The sequence below is a fragment of the Neofelis nebulosa genome, chromosome 10, assembly GCF_028018385.1.
Source record: "Neofelis nebulosa isolate mNeoNeb1 chromosome 10, mNeoNeb1.pri, whole genome shotgun sequence".
NCBI lineage: Eukaryota > Metazoa > Chordata > Mammalia > Carnivora > Felidae > Neofelis > Neofelis nebulosa.
This window is the reverse complement of record NC_080791.1, coordinates 86123201-86145837: the sequence shown is the minus strand read 5'-3', so window position 1 is coordinate 86145837 and position 22637 is coordinate 86123201. Positions and strand designations below refer to the sequence as shown.

The following is a 22637-nucleotide window of genomic DNA, read 5'->3' as shown; positions in this document are numbered from 1 at the left end:
TCCCCAATCCAAATGCACTACAATAGCCAAAAGAGAGAAGAAATCACTCTGAAAGAAAGGAGTGGGAATTTTTAAATTTTGCACCTGGTTTCATGATTTTGGAAGAGAACACAGCCTTTTCATTCCAAGAGTATACCAATTGCCCCTGCTTTATCCCCACCTCCACTACCAAATTCCTATTATTTATTCTCATTTGAATGGTCTGAAACTGTCAAGTAACAGAAAGGTTGTTATCAATACTGCATCAGCCCCCGATGGATTAGAGGGAGAATGATGTTTGTGGCTCTCTGTAATCCCTCCATCGATTCTGGGATTCTGAGCTTCTCTAGGGAATGCAGCAAAGCCACAGGAAGTCCCCAAAGGCAAGATGTTGCAGGCTGTTCTCTGGTTCAGCTGCCAAATACCGAAAAAGTAATGTAGGGCAAGAAAATGAGAGAAAACTCTTCCTTGCCTGTAACTCAGAGGCAGATGAGAGCATGGGTTATGTTATTCCTCCTGAGAGCCACCATAACTCGTCAGTCTCTAAGAAATAAAACTTCCACGCATGTCTTCTGTTTCCAAAATGAACTCCAAAGTCACCTGCTTCAAGTAGCCTTATATGGAATTAGAGATGTGTACTGATGTTGCCTCCAGCCCAGTTCTGTTTCCAAGTCCAAAAATAGATTTGAGGGAGACTTTGAACAAAATCTTTATACTCTCTGTGCTTGAGTTCCTTTAAATTGAATGGCATTTGCCATTCACTTTCATATAGAAGTGAGAGGAAACAGCTGCCGTGGGATTCGTTAAAAGAGAGAGAGAGAGATTTTGAAGTATATTGTAAAGAGAGAACAATGAGACATAAAGTAGCCATTCTTTACTCTTTTAAGCAGTAATTTATATTTATTGAAATTCATGTACACTCATAAGCTATGGGAAGATGGAGCATAGGTGAGTATTTTGATAGAAACGTAGAATAAAATAACAGAATAACAGTAACTGAAAAACTCAGATTTCCTATACACACAAACACACGCAAATTAGGATCACAAGCACTGTTATGGGCAGTTCTAACGACATTTTCTTTATTCTGCTTTGAAACGTGTTTGTGGGCACTGTATAGGACTGTTTTAAATTCTCAATATTATGTTTTATTTCATTAAAATGAATTTGCTCTAAACAAAATAAAAATGTTCAGCCTTACCTGTCACAAACATGGAGTATTTAATTTAAAAAAGTACTTAAGGATGCCAAAAATGTTTTATGTAAAATATTCATTACACTACAGGAGAATGGGATAAAGAAATGAGGACATTATACATGGTTTTCCTAGAACATCCAGGCCCTAAAATGACCACAACTGACATTAACAGTGACGGTACGTAAAAATCAAGAATAAGATATTACTACTTTAATAACAACAAAAACAGAGTTGAAATCAATGTTTTTATACCATAACTGTGTTTAGAAATATTTTTAGACTATGCAATCATAGGTGCATCAATATTGTAGAATGTTTGGTATATATATATATATATATATATATATATATATATACATTTTTTTTTAAAAAAACACACATTTAGCGATGTGTATGCCTCGTGGCAGTGTTTGCTTCATTTTGGAGGAAAAAAAATTCTATTATTTGTATTACATACAGAAACTAGGGAAACCTAGCATTAGTTTCCTCCTTATTTTAGTTTTCTAACTTTGCATTGTTTCAACATATCTGCTTTGTATTAAATATTGAAACAGGAAAAGAGAGAAATCCCCACTTCAAATACACAGAAGAGCTAAATAGGATTTTAATTTTTTCAAATATGATTTCTACTTTTGCACACTTCATGTACATGTCCCACAGGAGGAAAGACAGAAGAGGTAAAAGTGAAGCACGGTGAAATTTGATTTTGCCACAACCCCAGCAAATGCCTGTTAGATTGATATTCCTTCCCTGTAAACATCTGGAAAGCAGTGGCAACAGAAAGAAGTCCTTAAAACTTGGACGATCACTAAGGAATACTTCCTTACACGAATAGGGAGCTATGTGGTCGCCACCGGTTCTATGGGTTTCCTCAACAAGACAAAGTCTGCACATTCAAGTTTTGAAACTATGAACTACAGTATTCCAGAGATGATCGCTCCTGGTGTTTAAAGGCCCCTGCAGAGGTCTAGTCAAAATATTTACATTCCTCTCAAACTGTACCGCCAAGGAAAAGAGAAACATAGAGGACGAATCAAAAAGAAAACTTTCCTTTCCAGGGAGCGAAAAAAAGGTGTCAGGCCGCGGGGTCTTCTCCATCCACAGTCCTGTTCTCTTCGTTTAGATCAGGCGTGGATAACACACCTTTCCGGTGAACGTTCCTCTATGGCAGGTGCTTTAGCACGATTTTGTGCCAAAATTAGGGTTGTATCAATTGCTGAGAGCCTGTGGGCAAAAGAAAGCCGTGAGTGGGCGTGTTTAATTGTCAAGCGTGTTCCCCGGGGCGCTGCACCCGCGCTGTAAATACACGAGTGATGGGCACGTATATGTTTTCCATTAAGTGCAGCCACTGGCCCAAAGTGAGTCAGATTCTGGCGTGGAAGCGTGTTCGAAGCTGGGAGGCGGCAGGGACGGGATGGGGGTGGAGGAAGGAGCAGGCGGGGATGATGATTAGCGAAGGAAATGACCCAACTCCCTCCCTTCTGTTTTCACAATCTGCGTCACGCTTCTGTACGCGCCGCGCCAGCGGCGGGCGAGCGGGCGGCCGCGCTGGCCAGGTCACTTCGGGCACTCGTCTGGCGGTCGCCTTCCCCACCCAGGTCCTCCAGCTCCGACGCTGCCTGCAAGAGGTCCACTCCTCACACACACCCCCTCTCCCAGGGAAGGCCGAAGCAGGGACTTGGCCTGGCTCCTCGGGGTCAACCCTGGGACAGGGAACCTCTCCCTTCCCGGCGCCCCCCGACGTGGGTGCGGAGCTGGGAGTCCAGAAACCGGACCTGAAGCCGCCACCGAGCCCGGCCTGGACTCAAGCGATGAGGGAACTGCGGCCAGCGAGGAGGAGGAGGCGGCCCGGGGCGCGGAGACACCTCCGTCCGCCCGGCCACAGCCGCGCAACTCGTGCGGCCCGCGTTCTCGACAGAAAAGCACCTTCTGACCATTAGGAGTAATTCTCCATCATTCCTGTTAGAACAAGTTAATGTAAGGGTTGGGCTGGGAGGCCCCGGGCAGGGTCACGTGCGCCCCCGTCACTCCGGCTCCCCTCGCCTCTCCGGTTCGAGTTATGCCATCAAGCTAATATATTGTGACTGCTCTTCTCTCCTGTGACAAAGGCTTGCAGCTGCCTCCAAATCAATAGACGTCAAAGAAATATGAAAACAATCATGACACAAAACTTAAATCCTGGCTGGAGCCTACATAATCAGAACTGTGCTTCTGTTCTCCAAGCCGCCGATTAATTTATCCCAAAGTTTAGTCAAATTTTTATTCCGGTACCTTTTTCCCAGCAGATCCTGCTACATCTGTCGGGTTTGTAATGTAATTTGTAATTACTGCCCTTCATGTGGTCCGGTGCCTTGAACCATCTTTAATTAAAAGCATAATTAAGGGAAGATCTAAAGAAAGACAATTACCAGATGGTCTTTTTTTTTTTTTTTTTTTTTTTAGAGGCGGTAGTTTCCTGGAGAGGGGCGTAGGGTCTGTCCCCGGCACCCGGTGCCTGGGTAGGGGGCGGCGGGGCCGAGCGGCGCTTGCGCACTGCGTAAGCCTAGGCCCCGTGCCCTTCCCCGCCCCCCACCCCCGGGCACTAAGCCCAGAGGCCGCGCCCCAAGGTGAGCGCCAGCGTCTCAGCGGTGCCCAAACCCCTGGTTCTCATCGCTCTTTCCCTGGGTTTTCAGGGTGTAGGGCGGTAGCGGGGAGGCTGGGACAAGTTCAAGTTCGAAGCGACTTCCAAATCCGCGAGGGCGCTCCCGGAACTGGCCCCGCCCTCCCTTGCGCGCCAACCTGGGAGCTCAGAAGCCGAAGGACGCGAGGGCTCGAAAGGAAGGGGAAAGGAAGAGAGATGGGCAGCTGTCCCCGAGAGGGCAACCTGGCGAGGGTGCCCCAGCCTAGGCCCTCCCTAGAGCCGGACCGCCTAGGGTGGGAGCTGCGGGTCTGAGAACCCTCGGGACAAGACAGCAGCGCAGCGCCCGTCGCCCGCAGCCCCGTCGGGCAAAGTGGCCCTTTGACAGCGATTGTCTCGGCTGTCGGCTCCTCCGTGTCCGCTGGTCCCTGGAATTCTCAGAACAAGTTTCGAGGAGGAGGGAACAAACCCATTCCCCACCCCTATCCCACCCCCACGTCCCCGAAATGAATAATGTAGTCAGGAGCCAAGATTTCTGCATTAGCGCCGCGTTGCCCCGGCGGCTGGCTCGAGGATTCCGAAGTCGGATAATGGAAATTAAACTGTTGTTGTATGGCGGGATGTCATTATGTGACTGTTCATATTCAAAGTCAGGCAGCAATGAATTGTAATCATTTCAATTATCTTCAATACACTTTCTTTAGGACACAAGTTGTCAAAGATAAAAAAAAAAATACATTCTTGCGGCTCCGTGGGTCCATTTTCCAGACGGTTTGTTGCTCTTGCTGCGTGATTTGGTTTCGGCTTTTATTCCCCAGCCTCAGAGTCTCTTACAGAGACTCCGACGGAGTGAGCGAGCCCCGGCGGTCCTCGCCGCTTCTCTGGCGCTGCGTGCCTGCTACCAGAGTCCGGAATTGGCCTCCGTGCGCCTGGCGCGCGTATTTTGGTTGCTTTCAGGTTTAATTAACTTTGAACAACAAATATGCCTGGAGATGTAGATCTGGTGTCGCCTTGGGGAAGGGGGCCGTCGTATTATATTCTGCATCCTCCCCAGCCTTAGAGGGTGGGCTGGCTACAGCAGCCTGCGTCCCCGGAGGCCAGCGCCATGCGTCAGAAAGGCACGTGCTGGACGGTGCCCGCGCCTCCGAGATCCCTCAGAGAGCCCGGGTCCATCTTCTTCCAGCCGGGAGAAGGCAGGGAAGAGCCTGGACCAGTGGAGCCTGCTTTCCTTTGTCGAAACTACCCTCAGACCCGTGCTCGCTCCCTGTTGTCCCTGAACGTGAGGCAGTGGCGATTTGGATGTGATGTCCTCGCGGCATGGCAAAAGAGCCCTCCGCCCCCAGCCCAGGCAGAGGGAGTAGGGGTCGCCTTTGAAGCCCACGTCCATCGCGCCTATTAGGACTAATCCCGATCTTTACACTAATATCGCTTCTCGGGTTTTTATTATAATCATTTGGGAGGAAATGAGCTCTTGCCAGGCAAATAGCACCCCGCACCCCACTTTTCATAGCTGCGCAGGGCCGAGGCCTGAACAACCCCGCGGGCAATCCCCGAGCTGCCGATATTATATTTGTGAAATGTCCTTTTGTTGAAGCTTTTAACACCTTCTTATAACGAATCATTTGTTCTTTTCTCTTTAATTTTGATAGACAATTAGCCATCAGAGATACACCAGTTGACTGTAACCGAGCATTAAACTCGCCTTTATGTAACGCTAATTTAGCATAGCTGCTTTGTTTAACTTTGCTATATAAGAACCAGGTTTTGTAGCAAAAAAAAAAAAAAAAAAAGGTGTAATTTTATGTGGGGCTTCATTTCTTTTGGCCCTGTACGCAGCAAGCCCTCTTCTCTTTGTGAAGCATTCTGCTGGGGCCTGACGCCATTTCCCGTGCCTAGCACCTGCAGGCTGGGGTGGGGAGGGGGTGGGGGAATTAGCATTGATATAGATTTAGTTGAAATGTAATCTCTTAAATCTGTCCAAGATTCGGGGAGATAATTACACTTTCACTGAATTGCCAGGGGTCAGCGTCTCAGAGGACCTGAGGAGTTGATTTACTAACAATAGTGTTACATAAAAAATGGCGTTTGAGATTATAATGTTAATGGCTGCGGTCGCTGGGGAATGCGGCCGCTTCCAACTAATTCCACGTAACTTGTTTTTTGCCTCCCTTTTCCTCCCTCCCCTTCTTGTCCAGCTCCGTCTTCTGAAAGATTCAGAGCTTCTCGGTGTTTAATTTGGTGGCAAGCTCCGGGAGGTTAGGACGCTGGAGCTTGGGGTTGACGCGCTTTTTCTCAGAGAAATTTCGGTGACAGGTTGTGGCTTTGACATCAGGATTGGGCTCTTCCCCCACGAGAAGCAAGACTAGGGCGCGGACTTGGCGCGCCCCACGCGCGGAGACTCGGGCTGGAGCGAAGCCCAGGCAGCAAAGGCTGACCACGGCTTCGGGAAGAAGCGCCGCACCCTCCCAGGCCGGCCTCCCCGGCCCGCCTGAAACTGGACCTGCCCTGCTTCCAACCGCCTGGAGTCGCTGGGCTGGACGAGAACGAGGCCCTGCTCTGAGCCCTACTCTCCCGCACAGGCCGCACTTCCAGCCCAGCAGCCCCAGACCTGTGGACACTCACTTCCCGCCGCCAACTTTCTCAAGTTCCAAGTGGAGTTTGGCGGGAGGCCTGGACGAACATGCCTCTCGGGCCCCCGGAATACCAAGAGACACCTCAAACCCCAGATTCTAGCTTGCGGGTGGGGATAAGCTTTGAAACTAAGAGATCAGCCTCCTTTGGGGTGGAGACGGTGAAGGAGTTTACACTCCCGCATACACTTGTCGAACTCTGGTGGAACTTGACCCACATCGGTCTCCACCCACAGAGACTAGATTCCCTGAGAAAGCCCACGACCACTCTTAACTTGAAACCCCATCGGGAGTTCAGGCACTTCAGCCGCCCTGGAAACTGCTGGCCGGCTCTTCCCCACCCATGGGCCAACCAGGAGCCCCTGAAAAAAGTCAAGGGATGAAGGGGGGGAAAAGCAGCTCCTCTTCCTGGGTAGGACGAAAAGAGCTGGTTTTCTGACCTCCTGCAGGGCAGCTCTGGGCCAGGCAATCAGAGGAGGCGTCCAGATCCTGGGAGCGTCCTCAGGCCACACCAGGGTTCACCGGCTTGGGCCTGGACCCAGGACGTGGCCATTGCTGATACCCCAAGTCCAGGAGCTTAGATTTTTTTCCTGAAGGCGGGACTTTGGAGTGTGACAGGCGGGCGCCTCTGCCCTGTACCTCTTACTCCCTTCGCAGTAACATGGGTAGGCTGAGAGCTCCAGGCTCGTCCTGCCAGACTTGGGCGCAGGCCTTGCCTAGGCTCTCCTTTGGGCTGGGAATTCTGCTTCTGTGAAGAAAGGGTGCTGGAGCCACCACTTGTGGTTCCAAGGAAAACAAGGAGCTGCCCCTTGGCCTAACACGTCCTCACCCATCTTACCTAGTCCCGTGGCGCCCGCTGACTGGCCAGGCACCAGTGGCCCACGGGGTGCTCCGGATCTCACCCGACAACTCGGACAGAGAGGCCTGGGCACCTAAGCCCTTGGCCCTGGGGGGTCCTTGCACACCGCGTGTTTACGTGTGTACCCCCTTATCTTATATGTAACAGCAATATATATGTTAATTGAAAACTTCTGAATTTAAAAAGGTTGTGACAAGTTATAATTTGTCCTGTCAATGCCTGGAATCCTTATTTATCTCTTTAGCTTGCCTCCCGCTCGCGCCTGTCAGCTAACAGCTTGCCTAACTCGTTGACTTCCTCACTCATGGCACGGAAATGACAAATGTGCTGTTTTATCCGTACAATTTATTTCATTATTGTTGCCAGCACGACGCATCACAATCAATCATAAGGAAGTCCAGTTGGCAGGTGTCAATCTTGGTGTGTTTTTGTACGTCTCAGTCTATATTTAATCCAATTATAAGGGTCACGGAGTAAGTGCCAATCCTCTTGTTACAACTCACATCTTATTTAAGATTTAAAGTAAAAAAAAAAAAGTCAACTCCATCACATGGATCTTTTGGGGGAAGGGAGGGGATGTCTTTGAAACCCCCCCATCTCTCTCTCTCTCTCTCTCTCTCTCTCTCTCTCTCTCACTCTCTCTGTCTCTGCCTTCTCACCTCCAGTTTAAATTATGAAGCTATCCCTTTTTATTAAAGAGTTGCAGGGAATCCGAGTTTTATGAGCATTTGTGTGCAAATGAAGGCTCTCGTTATTTTGCTAAAGTAGAAGCAGACTTAATGATGAGAGATCTTTCCGCTCATTGCCCATTCAAATACAATTGTAGATCGAAGGCGGCCTTGTCACGTTGAGAAAAAGTGAATTTCTAACATCCAGGACGTGCCTGTCTACTTTCAGCGAATTGCATCCAATCACCCCCAGGGAATTCAGCTAATGTCTCAGTCTCCACCCGGACAAGGGAGAGAAAGAAATCAAACATGGTGCCACAGACTAACTTAACATGAAAACGTTTAGAAAGAGAGGAAAAGCAGAGTTTTCTTGAATTGATTGCAATAGAGAGTTCCTTAGTAGGAAAGCAGACTGGAAGGATTTGGAGATTTCCCCAATTGTCCAAGAAAACTTTATGATGGGGTAGAATGGACGGAAAAGAGAAGAAAGTAAGTATTTCTTTGAATGAGAGCAGGAAAATAATTGAATAGCAGAGAAGCCACACTCCTGTATAAATCATGCCATTATGCAGTTCTGTAGACCTGAGTGAAGAGATAGCAAATATTAGCTTTGCTAAATATTTCCCTTTTTGACACCCAGATTTACAAAACATTTCTCCAGTTTTTACTTAAAACCAAAATCTTGTTTTAAAAACCTGTCACTTAAAGGAGAGGAAGAGTAGGGAGAGAAGAAAGGGCAAGAGCCACAGGCGCTGCTCAGTAACTTTAATTCCTGAGATAATAGATAATATATGGATTTCTGGCTCATGTACCTATTTGAAATGACACACAATATACACAAGTTTTTTTTTTTCTCAATTAGTCAGGGACTTTTGCCTCTTCGTCTATTACTCTTTATACAGAAGAGTTTTATTAAATCCCTTTAGAAACTGGCACCCATTCAGGAATAATTTTAAATCATATTATATTATTTTAAAATAATACTTTTTTAAAAAAATAGAAGCTAACAAACAGGATGCATTATCCTCCAACTTAGTAAAATGAAATGAAAATACTGAAGGGGAAACATCCATTTCTACTTTTCAATTGTTGCATGACTCAATGCCCATTCTCACAGAAAAGAAAAATACCAAATCAATTCCTACCCACCCTGTAGCATAGATCCAACATAGGGGCTCCCCCAATCTGAAAGCTGCTTTATTTGCATAAAGCAGTTAAGGAGAGAGGGGGGAGGAGGGAGGGAGGGAGGGAGAGAGAGAAAAGAGAAAGAGAGACAGCGAGAGAGGAGAGAGAGAAACATACCTTGGACAAGAACAACAGATCTCAGCTACAGTTCAAGCCAAAACGGCTCTCTATCGTCCCCTCTCCCGCTGTCCTTCCACCCAAGCCTTGCCCTCTAATCGGTCCTTTCACTCCCTTCATCCACCCCTACCCCCTATGTCAGGCCCCTCACCCCCATCAGTCCCCACGTGGCCTCACGGGGCTTCGGGCAGTGGTAGGCCGGGGCTGACCTAGGAGCCCCCGCAGACCGGGCGGCTGCCAAGCTCACTCACTGCTGTGGAGAATCAGGGCTTGGGACTACCCTGGGTGTCAGAGAATTTCAATCTGGGCTAGCCTGAGCGGATGGGAAGCCTGGCAGAAAAGTGATTTCCTTCCCCTTTCTGGCCCTTTGCACCCTACCTACAGCCCGCCTTTGGTCTCACTCTGCATCCCGGGTTGCCAGTCGTCCATGACGCCCCCGGGCCTCCGGCGGTGCCCTTCTGCCAGGTGCGGCCTAGAGAGGCAGCCTCTGCCTAGGTGGGTCGAGGCCGGGCCTCGCAGGCTGAGCACCACGAGGGGGCCGGGCTGGGCCGAGCCGTCCACAAGACCCGTGCAGGCTGGAAGGGGAGTCCCCGGCTCTTGGGTTCTGGGAGGATCTCCAGAGTTCTCTCTGGTAACAAACGACCCTGGGTACTGAGTTTCGGCAGCGGCTCAACTTGCGCCTTCCCTGGTGGCGACCCCAGCACGGGCTTCCCTTGCCTCCTCCTGCCCTGCCTGCTGTGCCGGGGGCAAATGGAGAGCGGCTTCGGCGTTGGCCCGGAGCTCGGAAGAAGGGCCTGGTCCGGCCTCGCCTCCACCGCTCCCCGCTCCCGCGCGGCCCGAGCGCGCCCTTTATTGACAGGCAGATAAGCAGGCGGGGACCATGGCGTTTCCAGCAACGCTCTCGAGCACCCTGCTGGGTTGCAGGGATCCGCGCACACTTAATGGCCTGGACTCCAAACAAGCCCGGAGCAGCCTTCCCGGCGGCCTCCGGTCCGGATAGAGGGGGTAGGTGGGGAGCGAGAAAGGGCAGAAACTAGAGAGTAGGGAGGCCTACTCAGGCTCCAGGCCTACTCGCAGTCCAGACTCCAGGGCAGAGCACGGAGCGGAGGAGACCTCAGGCCATCCGGGGCCGGCCGGGGGCTGAACCAGGTCCTGGAGGGGAACTAGGAGATTACCAAGAAACCAGGTCACAGGACATGGCCGGTGGCAGCAGAGAAACCCGCAAACGCCTCCCAGAGCCAATCCCCAGCGGAGTCTGGTTTGGGGAGACTGGACAGTGGTAGGGTCCTGCCCCAGATTAGAGTGGCCAGTAGGGGAATGGATGCTCGTTGCCCCTGACACGGGAAGAGCAGAGGGCTGAGATGGGAAGAAGTGTGGGGAAGTTTTTAAAATAAGAAAACACCACGCTTCTACCTCTCTGCCAGCTGGCTCCGATTCTCCTCCCCCTTGCTCTACCCTCAGGGTCTCGGAGGGCTGAGCAAAAAATAAAAATAATAAAATCAAATCCGGCCAGGAGGAGCCTGCAGACGTGCTACCCGGACCCGCCTTCCGACCTGTTGTGAAGTCCTACACCTGTCCAGGTGTGCTGGGAGGGAGCAGCACCTCTCTCGCCTCTGCACCCTCAGTGCAGCCCTCTCCCTTCTCCTCCCCCACCTGAGCAAAGTGCGGAGGAACTGGCCCCAGAAGCCTCCTCCGGCCTAGGCCTCCCCCTCCTCTTTTGCCCACACACCTGCTCCCAGGTCTACCAGGACTGGGCCTTCCCAAGAGCTGCCTGAAGGCCATTCCATACCCCACCACTTCACTTCCTGCCACCTTGTCAAGAGTCCCCTACCCTCCAGGATGGACCTCTGTCACTTCCTAGTTCCAGACCCGGATGGATGCGGAGCAGGAAGGGATTAAACGTTGAGAAGCCCCCTCCCCTATTTGGGGGGAAGGGGGACGCAAGAAGGACAATGCAGATCTAGGTACCCTTCCAACGATAGCCAGCCCAGCTCTGCTAAACCTTCTCCCAGTCCCGGCGGGTGTGAGGGGAAAACAAGCAGATCGCCAGCTCAGTAAACCAGCCCACCTAGCCCCAATATCTGTTGTTTTCTCGGCTCCTGGAAGGGGAAGCTGGACTTCAGAACCTGCCATTTTCCTATTTTCCTCCTCTAGGCCACAAAGTCAGCAGTTAACCACCAAGTCAAAGATTCATTAAATCACCTATATTTTCTGTGTGACTGGAGTCTTTCAGCCCAAGGGGGCGAGTCAGGTGCTGTTTGGAGCGTCCTCACAAGAACCTAGTTGGCTTGGCCAGGACTTTGGCGTAGCCTGGGGTAAGGGCTCGCTGGTCCTCTCCCCGGAGCCCTCGACTGTGCCCAGCTGGTGACTTTGCAAGCGCGAGGGCCAGACCAGGGTACCCATCGTTCCTCGAGCTCTTCCTGAAAACCATTCCTGCCAGAGGCCCCTCTCAACCCAGGCGCAGCCTCCAAGTCCCTCAGATAAAGTGACTCCCTCGGTGATCGGAGGAGGGGACCGGATGGGCACCTGGGAAGGTAGCTGGCCAGCCTAGTGGCAGGGTCCCGCGTACCAGCGAGGAGGAAGAGAGCACTCAGGAGGACTGGTTTCCTTGGGGTTGACTACGCCCTAAATGAGGGCTGGGCGGACCCGAGCCGGGTTGGGCGTGGGTAGTTACGTGCTGGACTCTGGAAGGCCAAGGCAGGGCATAGAGCGAACCCGACTCGGGGTGGGGAGGGGAAGGCTCCCGCCGGGCCCCGGCGCAAGTCTGCGCGGAGCGGAGCCCAACTCTAGCCGCCATGACGTCACGCGGGTTGGGCAGCCAATGAGGACCGCGCTGGCATGGATATTAAGGAAAGTTAGCGCCTGCCTGAGCACCCTCTTTTCTTATCATTGACATTTAAACTCTGGGGCAGGTCCTCGCGTAGAAAGCGGCTGTCAGATCTGCCACTTCCCCTGCCGAGCGGCGGTGAGACGTGTGGGAACCCGCGCCGCCAGGCTCACCTGCCTCCCCGCCCTCCGCTCCCAGGTAACCGCCTAGGCTCCGGCCTGCGTCCGGCTCGGGCCCCGCGCCGCCTCTCTGCTGCTCGCGATGGGTGCTCCCAAATCCAAGGCTGCCTCCAAGTAGCTCAGGGGCTTGACTTTTGCTTTTAAAAGGAGGCATTACAAAGGTGGAGTTAGTGAGGGCGGGATAGCATGGCGGGCGGTGGGGGTGGGGAGAGAAGGATTCTTAGCTTTGCCGAGGGTGCTTTTCTGCAAAAGTAGCAGAAAATGTTCCAGTTCCCAGAGTGGACTTCTAGTTGGGCGCTGAGCTGGGAGGGGGGGAGGGGCGGGGAGTGGGAGATGGGGATCTGCTGTTGCTGTCTGCAGAAGCCGCTCGCAACCGTGAGAAATGCAGGAGGGGATGCAGTTTGCACCCAGAACTCTCCCAAATCGCAGTTCATGACAAGCACTCGCGAAGTCCCCACCAGCGCCCGGAGCGCGTGGAAACGCCCCGCCGCGGGTCGGGCGGAGCGCTGCAAAAGTTTCCAGCCGTTGCAAAGTGTAGATGGCTGGACCGAAACAAAGTCTTAGAGATGGGAGTTCGTTTCTCAGAAGGGAGCAGAGGACGAAAGAATGCTGCCCGCAGAGCTGGGCAGCACGTTAAAGCCCCAGCGTGTGATTTGAGCTTCACTTCGGAAGACCTAATAATTAACGATTCTCACTGAGCTAGAACGCGGGCTCTGGTTACCGCGGGCGCTGCGCTCGCTGTCTCGGTGGGAAGCTTGTGGACGTCAGGGGAGGCTGGCCGCTGAGCGCCGGGGAGAGCAGCGCCAGGCCACTCTCCCGCCTCGGGACAGCCCAAGCCCGGCGCCAGAAGTTTCTCCGAAGTGCGTCAGGGAAGGGACCACCCAAAACTTAGGCTACCTGGTGGTTCTGCGGAGCGAAACTTCCGAAAGTCCAGCTCCAAGCGGCCACAGACTCCGAAGCGGGCTTAGGCATGGCATAGGAGCGCTGGCCCGGGGAGGTCTCTGCGTCAGGCCGGGGTTCGCCCCTCACTCCCACTCGTGCCCTGACGCCCCCTCTCTAGACCTTTGAGAGGCACCTTCGGAGGACGTTTGTATCTCAGGCACCTGTGACAAGTGCTTGGGATCACTGTCCAGCGGGGGGGCGGGGGGGGCCCTGCCCACCTTGCCTGAGAAGCAAGGGAGTGAGGGAAGTGGCCAACCGGCCATGCGCCTTACCTGGGCCTTGGTTCTCTCCTCCGCGGTTTCCTTTCTCCGGAGCTGGGCGGCAAGCAGGTTGCCCGCTTCGCAGTGGGAAGTGGACCTTCTCCTCCAGTCATAAATCAAACCCCGTCATCCTCGGGCCTCCTCCCTCATTAGAGATGTTTATTGGAGATCGTGTTTATTCGGCTGTCACGGCGAGAAAACGCAGTGACATAATTACCTCTGACCAGAGTTCTCTCCCCGCGCCCAGGGCGAGACTGAGACCTCCTCTGTCGCCTTCTCACTCCTGTGCCCTCCTTGATCGGAGGGCGTATGTGGTTGGCTTGTCCAGTTTTTCTTAGACCCTCTCATATAATTTGGATTATTGAATGAGTTACTATTCAAATTTCCCCAGGGCCTGGGCGTTTATTTATTTATTTTAGAATATGAAAGGAAAACCGAAGGAACCTAACGCCCCTCCGGGGCAGAAGGGGGCAGAGCGGGAGAGACGGAAGGAGAGTCCCTCTCGCTGCGCTGCGCAAACTTTCCGGCCCGCCCGGCTGCTACGCTAGGGGCCCAGACGCCACCCGGAGCCAGAGGCGGCCTGAGCAGTGGGGAGCCGACCGGGAGGGATGGATGCGGATATTGCTGGTGGTGTTTGTTGTTTTATTTTTCATTCTTTCTCCTCTCCGGAGGAATCTCAGACTTCGGGGTCCCAGGTGGAGGATTCTTGAACTCTTCCCCGCGGAACTCCGCGGAGCCAACCCGCAGCTTCACCCCCCCTCCGCCCCGCCCCCGCCTCTTGGCTACGCCGGGCTTCGGTTCCCTCCCCCCACCCCTACTCACCCACCCCCCACGTCTCCCGCGTTAGCCAGGTTTGTAAGTCACCATCTGCAAGTCAGAGTTAGAAAGTGATGAAAAGCGCCGAATTGTTCTCTAATTGAAAATACTTTTTTTTTTTTTTGTGACCGCACCGACAAATATCTGGGATCCCAGCTTTTGATCCCTCGCTGCCGCCTCTGCTCCAATCGCTAATAAAACTCGCATTGAGCCCCTTAGTGCCTTGATTAACAGGCAGATTAACTCTTACTGGGGTGGGGAACAGCTTGTCCCAATCAATGTCATTTTAAAAGCCCGATACGCTTAGCTCCGGTTCCCTGGCTGCTCGAGCGAGCCAGCCATGACATTTGCTCCCTCCCCCTTCCCCAGCCTCAAATCCCCCAGCAAAGCCCCCAGTTCCCAGCTCGCTTGTTCCCCGCTACACTCCTGGACAAATTGCAGGACTCAGTCCCTGGCGTTTAAAACAAGCAGGTGTTTTAAGTGGGAATCTCCTGGGAGAAGGGACTGAGGTGGCCTTGGCTTGCTTTTCGTTTGAAGCTGAACTCTTCTTGCCGCTTGAGGGAGGAGGTTACGGGCAACGGAGAGACGGGGAACCGTCCAGGGTGATGAAATGGAAAGCAAACTTTCCTGAGAATCCTATTTGCAAAAATCGGAGAGTGCCACTGCTTTGCAAGTATTCTACACACCAGGAGTTTTAAAACCGGCCCCTATCTGGACAACAGCAGTAAGGTCCGGGAAGCAAAGGCTTGGGAGTCCCACCTGCATACAAGCTGTAGGGATTTCTTCGCTGGGAGACCCAGTTGGATAATGCTTTTTAAAAAGTATTTTTCTGGGGGGAAGGAGGAGAGAGAGACTCTTGCCGCCTAATGTGAATGAAAGAAGACTGAACCCAGAGAGCGCCTTGACACACTTGTCATTTGGCAAGAGGTGAGGAAGGGCCAGAGCACCGCGGCTTTCCGTAGCCGAGCGTGGTCACAGCCTGGAGGCGCCACCCTGCCGGCTCCCGGCTACCCCTGGCTTCCCGGCGGTCTGGGCTCGGCGAGGCTGCTGGGTGAGCTGGAGACCCGCAGGATGCCGGAGAGAGGAGAGGGGGAAAGAGCTCGAGTGAAGGAGGCACCCCGAACTGGGTGGCAGGGGTGGGCGCCTTTGCCTTTCACGCTGGTTTGCCCTGTTTCGTCAGCTTGGCTATCCTGGGAACCCACCTTCCTAGGGCCTGCAGAGAGAGAGAGAAAGTCCTTTGAGGCTCTGCAAAGTGAGCAGGTGTCTGCGGAGACTTTCCTCCTTCAGAGAAAAGCTCGTCTCCACCCTTCCCCGTGCGCCAGCACCGTACTTCTGCTTGGCGGTGGAAAGCGGCAGTTCAGAGGTGTCGCGACACCGGGTGGGAGATTCTTGGTTCTGAAGCCGAATGCGCATCTCTCAAGCACTGGACACGTCTTTGCCTTGCCAGGGGCCGGCTCTGGACCGAAAACCTGGGGAGTGGGTACAGGCAAAAACACCAGGGACTGCTGGGGGTGAGATGCTGCCCGATCTCACACTTGTGCGCCAATACTGGTCGGAGGCTGCGGGCACTCTCAGGGAGCTGCGATCCCCCAGCGTGACTCCCTCAGCACGGATAGCCTCCCCTACCCTGTTGGATGACCCCGGCGGCCCTTGCGGGAAGAGGCCGAAAAGACGTCCTTCTCCAGCGCCAAGGGGCGGGAGGGGGTGGGGGGTGGGTGCAGGAGTACCTGGCGAGAGGCGGGAAAAGACGACACTGAAACGGAAAGCGCGATTTCCCCCGCCCTGGAGGGCAGCAAGTGGGCCTCGGTCCCGTTGAAAGCCGCAATTAAAATGGCGACCTGAGAGTTGTCTCAATTTTGCATACACCTCTGGCCCAGGCGTGCTGCACCTTCGTCCCAGCTCCGCGCGCCGCCACCAGAACGGGTACTTCGCAGAGGGCGCGAGACGCCCCACCAAGTAGAACAGCACTCGCACCCTTCTTGAGATTGCAGAGACTCTCTCCTCCGGGGAGACCAGGAAATCTCGCTCTCCAACCCTCTCTCCTTAAACTTTGAAAACTCTGCCTCCCTTTGGGCTGAGCTCCCCCCCAAATATTGACACATTGGAAGCAGCCAAGTCCTTTTTGTTTCTTGTTTGTGCAGAGGGGTTTGCAAGAGTCCTCCCCTAGCCCCCACCCCCACCCAATGACGTCAGCGGCATTCACTCCCGTCTCCTGGCCTGTTATGATTTTTTTGTTGTTAAAACTTTTCTCCGAGGTGAGATGGGGGTTGAGTGGGAGAAGGAGCTAATTCAAAGAGCCAGTGCCCTGGGGGGGAAATAGCAACAAGATTATGGCTGCTTCTTTCCGAGGCAAAGCTTAAGAAGGTGCTAATCCACTCGGTCGCTAATTGAAAGGTTGTAAAAATGATATTCGCCTCCAGTTCGGACAGTCTCTGGGCCTCATCCCCCCCGCCCCCTTTGCCTATGGCCAATGGACTTGAGTTCAAGCTTCTTTAACGCATGTTTGAGAAGTAAAAAGGGAGAGAAAAGGTACGCAGATTCCTGCTGGTCTGGGACCTGGGCCCGATGCCCCACTTCCCGGGATCCTCCTAAAGTCGCGGTCCTACGAAATCTTGCACTGGAGAGGCCACTGACCCCAGCGCCCGGCACCGCCTCCTTCGCCTCTGGCCTGGGTTTTCTCCCGGAATTGAGTGCTCCTGGGATGCGTGCGGGAAGGGCCATCCCCAGGCGGAGAGAGTCAGCGAGTTGTGCAACCCCAACCTGGTCCGGGCGGTGGAGGCCTCCGTTCCTTTGGAGCTCTGCCCCGGCTCCTTGGTCGAGGCGTTAGTGGGTCCAGACTGGGGAGAAGAGTGTGAGGCCCACACTAGGCTGGCGGCTCAAGGCAGCCTGCAGCGTCCTTACGTTCCAGCTCCCAGGGAAGGCTGCCACAACGCCTGTCTGCCGCGAGTTCGGGGTGCACAGTTCGTTGATGAGCTCTGACTTTCAGCACTTCTCCTAAGTCAAGAGGAGTCAAGTGTACCCAGCGTGGCTTCGTTTCAGCCTCCCTGCCTCAGCTATGCCATCCCCATTCTCTTTTGCTGGGTCCTGGGGTGTGTCCCCCATCCCAAATCTTCCACTTCCCTGCCACTTGGGCAGCAAGCTCCGAGAGAACTCCAGACTTTGCAGGAGTAGACAGCCGCTCCCTCCCTGTCACCTTAACTGCAAGCGCCAAGGGGCGCCTTTGGAGTGTACTGAGGTGTGTCCTAATCGTCCGGCATTCAACAAATGGACTTCTGGTGTGTGGTCAGAAGAGAACAGCCATTTGCTTACTTTCCTCCCGGTTTTCTGGCAACAGCTGAAGGGGAGCTGCCTCCTGGGACTGAGCAGACCCAGGAGAGGGAATTTCGGTGTGGAGACACACGCATCACACACAGATAACCAGTGGAACACATCGACACACGCTGACACACGGACATCACTGGCGAAGACACACACACGACTCTTCCCCAGCATTGGTCATCTTCCCCCACCCCAGGCCTCCACAACCCCTCCTCCCCTCTCGTCTCCCCCTGGCGTCCCCTCCTCTCAGGCTCCTGGAAGAGCAGCCGCACTTAGTCAACAAATGGCACGTGGGAGAAGTTGGTGAGTGTTTGGTAAGGACTCTTCAGGGCTTTTCACAAGAACCCTCTGTACACAAAGTAAGTGGCGTGTTTGCTCGGGCCTCTCCAGCCGGGGCTGTGCCTCCGCTCCGCTGCACACCGCGGCTTCCGAAAGGAGAAAGGACTGAAGAAAGGGCCGGGGTAGCAAGAGTGGGGGAATGGGCAGGCCCAGGAGGCCTAGACTAGGGAGGCCGCCGGGCGTCGCCTAGTTCCCAGCCAGGCGGCCTCCTTTCGGCCTAGGCTTCGCCTTGGCCTCCGTCGGAGTGTTGCTGCCGGGACCCAGTGCCGTTCACTCCCCTTTTCTCTTCTTCTTCCCAGAGGCCAGGTGGGCTAAGGCGCGGCCGCTGCTGAGCTCCGCGTCCCAGCGCCCTAGCGGGGATGGGGTAGGGCGGGAGGAGAGGGCGGGAGGGGGCGGGGCGGCAGGCCGCGCTGCGCTGGAGTTGGCAAGAAAGGGCTTCGAGAAGCTGCAGAAACTTGCTCCCTCCACGAACTGAGAGTCCTGCGCCCAGCTCAGGGGGGTGGGGGGGGGGGGCGCGACCCGCAGCCCAGCGGCCTTCGCTCGACCCCTCAAGTTCGTGGCCACAGTGCGGGCAGCGCTGACTCCCGGAGCGCTAGGAGCTTAGAGATGTCGGCGAGCGCCAGCTCCAGAGCCCGGGCTCGGGGGCCCAGCGCCGGGGAGAGAAGCCGGGACCCACCATCCGAGCCGAAAACAAGTGTATTCATATTCAAACAAACGGACCAATTGCACCAGGCAGGGAGAGGGAGCATCCAATCGGCTGGCGCGAGGCCCCGGCGCTGCTTTGCATAAAGCAATATTTTGTGTGGGAGCGAGCGGTGCATTTGCATGTTGCGGAGTGATTAGTGGGTTTGAAAAGCGAACCGTGGCTCGGCCTCATTTCCCGCTCTGGTTCAGGCGCAGGAGGAAGTGTTTTGCTGGAGGATGATGACAGAGGTCAGGCTTCGCTAATGGGCCAGTGAGGAGCGGTGGAGGCGAGGCCGGGCGCCGGCACACACACATTAACACACTTGAGCCATCACCAATCAGCATAGGTGTGCTGGCTGCAGCCACTTCCCTCACCCACACTCTTTATCTCTCACTCTCCAGCCGCTGACAGCCCATTTTATTGTCAATCTCTGTCTCCTTCCCAGGGATCTGAGAATTGCTCTCACACACCAAACCAGCAGCGTCCGTGGAGAAAACTCTCACCAGCAACTCCTTTAAAATACCGTCATTGCAAACCATTGTGGTCTTTAAGCAACAACAACAGCAAAAAAAAAAAAAAAAAAAAAAAAAAAGCACCCCAACCAACCAAAACTCTTGACAGGAGCTTTGACGAAAGAGGATGCCTCATAAAGGTGAGTCCGCTTCTTTCTTCTTGCTTCATTTTAATTGCAATATTCAGGCAGGTCGCCCCTTTCCTCCCTCCTTCCTTCCTCCCTCTGGCCGGTCCCCTCCCCCACTGCTACGCCGGGAGAGTTGGGCCGGAGAAGTTTCCACGCAGGAGCCCAAACTTTCTACTTCCAGCGAAAGCCCGCGTCGGAGGGCGACAGCCGGCGAGCGGGAGCGGCGCAGGGCTAGGGGCAGGCGGCCGGCTCAGCCCCAGCGCCAGCGCCAGCACGGGCTAGGCTCGCTGGAAGAACCGAGGCTCCGGGCGCAGCAGCAGCCGCGGCTGCCGACCCCAGCGTCGCCAAATGCCCCCGGCCGGCTGCAGAGGACGAAGAGGCTCTGCGGTGCCCCAGGCCCGGGATCGGCTTCGGAGACCGGGCGCCGCCGGCTGCTTTGTCCAGCCGAGGGCCCAGCGAGCGCGCACAGAGCGACCGTGTGCAGGGAGCGCCGAAGAGCCAGCTCGCCGCGCTGCCGCCCGCCCGCCCTCCGGCTTTGTGCGGCGCTCCACTCGGGCACAGAAGAGTCCGCGGGCACTCGAGCGCCGAGGGGCACCGCGCCCGCCGCCGGCCAGAGCAGTCTTTCGGCGAGGCAGCCACACGCTGGAGGCAGAGAGAAAGAGCGAGTGAGCGTGAGCCGAGAAGGAAGCCACCAGGCCAAGGCGGTCGAACGCGCGCTCCGAGAGAGCTCAGAGCCGAGCGGCAGGATTGTCAGCTTCCATCAAGCCCCCAGGCTCTTGCCCCCAACTTGAGCGCAGAGCTCGGAACTTGAAAACTCTCTGCTCCCCAGGCTTCCCCCAACCATCGCCCTGGCCCAGCGAAAGCTGGGGCTTCCCTATCCTCCAGCTCCCAGGCTCGGTGGGTATTTTTCCTTGTCTTCCTCTGACAAAGCTACAACCCGGTGTTGCCATTTCAACAAGTTTCAAGGTGGAAAGGTGGATTGCTTTAAAAAAAAATCCAAATCTCCTGATTTTTTTTCTTTGTGAGGACTCAAAAAGAAAAAAAAAAATCAATATGAAAGCATTGGCTTTCCCCTTCGTCTGATCACATTCTCTCCCAGCTAATTAGTCTGAGTAATTTGAGAGCTTTTCGATTCTAAGACCCCAGGAGGAAAAGTGTCTTTTCAAAGTTCATAAAGTTGTTGCCTCTTTCCTTGTGCAGATTTTCCAGTCTCCCTGGATCATAATAGCCCTGAATTTTAGCAAGTGTAATTGGGGGAAAATGGAGTTGAATTTCAAGTGGAAATGCTTTCTTTTTCGAGTGCTTAAACTCAGCCCTCCAGTCTTGAGTGATTTCTAGAAAGTTTAAAAACAAAGTGAACGTGGTTTCTTTTTTTCTTTTTCTTTTTTTTTTCTCATACTCTCTAAAGCTTCCTAAGCCATTTTGGACGTTTAACTCGAACTTGGGAAGGTTTGAGGAGGGGGCGGGAGCAGAAAATGAAATGAAAAGCAAAGAGCTTGAAAGCCTGGTGAGTTTACCAAGGACAAATAATAGTTGTTGCCGTTGACATTACATTTTTTATAGCCGGCGACCTTTGCAAACGTCTGAAGGCAATTTGATTAGTTGTTATCTTATTTGGCCCTAGAGAGTGAAACTTTGTCATCTTAATTGCTAATTACTCTTTGGCTGGGGGCCGGTAGGGACGAAAAGTGAGCTCTCTTCTTCACCCCAGCTAAGGAATTTGAGGATGGATTTTGAGAATTAAGTGATTAAAAGAACTGCTTTTGAAAGCTGAGGCTTGAGTTGGGGATGGGGGTGGCAGTGGCCCAGTGGCCTAGAGGACCAAGGCCCCATTGGACTCTGAAGCATCTGAAGACTCTTCCCCCCCCCGCCCCCCCCCCCCGTGGGTCTCTGACTAGGTTAGGGCTGTAGAAAGCCTAGGGCTGAGCTGGGGGACACTGGCTGCAACTAGGGTTCTAGCCTCTCCAGCCACCACTGCTTCTGGGTGTCAGTGTCGCCAGCTTCCCCGGTCACTTTTGCACTAAATGTTAGCGATTACTTAAGTAATTAAGTAGCTTCTTAGCTCAGATAGACGTGGGAATGGAGCAGAACTGGAACTTGAGATGCTTCCACCTTCCCAGTTGCTTCAAAAACTAATCGGCTGGGCCTCTCTGGAATCAGCTAGTGAATTTTTTTTTTTTTTAATGGCTTCAAGGATGTATGGGCCAGGAGGGGGGCATTCAGTTGTGGTTGAGTACAGTGTGGGTTATAGAGAGGAATTCGGGAAGTTTTACCCCTTCTAGGAGAAGCCCACCTCCCCTCTCCCTGCCTGCTACTATTCTGCAGTTTCGGAGTCCCACTTTGAGGGGGAGCACATTCTTCAAGAAGTTGGGGTTTCTCCTGCCTGTCCTAGATCTGACTATGGCTGTGGGGACTGAGAGACAGGAGGAAGGCCCTGGGAGCCAACCCAGCTAGAGGTAACTAGGTAACACTCTCCTCTCTCCAATTTTACCAGACCACATTCAGAAGCTGGGTAAATTCCTCCTCTTAAGTTTATTTTTATGGATTTAAGCTGCCTCCCAGCTAGTTAATAAATTAGACCATGAATGGCCTTGAAGAGAAAAAATGTGCTTCTTGGAATTCTTTGCTTGTAGGCAGGCAAAATTAATAATCACAATAAGAAAACAGAAAACAGAATGAATATTTTAGTTTTTTTTTCTTTAAACAGGGAGAGATAATGCTGTGACTATTTAATTATTTTACTTCTTTTTTTTTTTTCCTGCAAACCTCTTGAATAGGTTCTTTATTGTAACTCTCTCTTCCCAATTGAGCTCCCCACGGTGCCGTTGTATCTTTTTACAGCCCCTAACAACTCACACCAGTAGCACAATTACCTCCAGATATTTATAACAAGAAATTACTTTTCTATTTTCTCCCCCCCCCTTCTTCTTAGGGTAAGGCAGGGAGGGGGTGGTGGAGGGCGAACCTTAGGGGACCTGCACTGGGTCAGGACTTACAAAGCTAGAAGTGTCCCTCTGTTCCCTTTTGTGGGTTGTTGGGTTGTTGGTACATTTGGTTGGAAGCTGTGTTGCTGGTTAGGGAGACTCAGTTTTGCTCTTTGGGTTTGGGGAGAGCTGGAGAATAGAAGCCATTGTTCGCTGCCTGTAGGCTTTGTCGACCACGCTCACCCCCTCCTGTTCGTACTTTTTAAAGCAGTGAGGCGAGGTAGACAGCGTGTGTCACAGTACAGTAAAAGGGGGGAAGATCTAAACACCAAAAGAGAAGTTAATCACAATAAGTGAGGTTTGGGGGGGAAAAGTTGGGCTTGCTACTTTCAAAGTCCCAGAAAGGCTGGGAGGAGGGTGGAGTGGGGACCTGACCGGGAAGCTTTGAGGGAGA

General features: G+C 53.3%; 1 protein-coding gene across 1 annotated transcript; it reads left to right on the top strand.

The window, feature by feature from the left end:
• The first annotated feature begins 16031 nt into the window (after window positions 1-16031).
• Window positions 16032-19217, top strand: LOC131487649 (uncharacterized). The gene is made up of 2 exons (XM_058688540.1): window positions 16032-17898; window positions 19065-19217. Exons 1-2 carry the CDS (start codon window positions 17333-17335, stop codon window positions 19135-19137), a joined length of 639 nt encoding a protein of 212 aa, XP_058544523.1. The 5' UTR covers window positions 16032-17332; the 3' UTR covers window positions 19138-19217.
• The last annotated feature ends 3420 nt before the right edge of the window (window positions 19218-22637 follow it).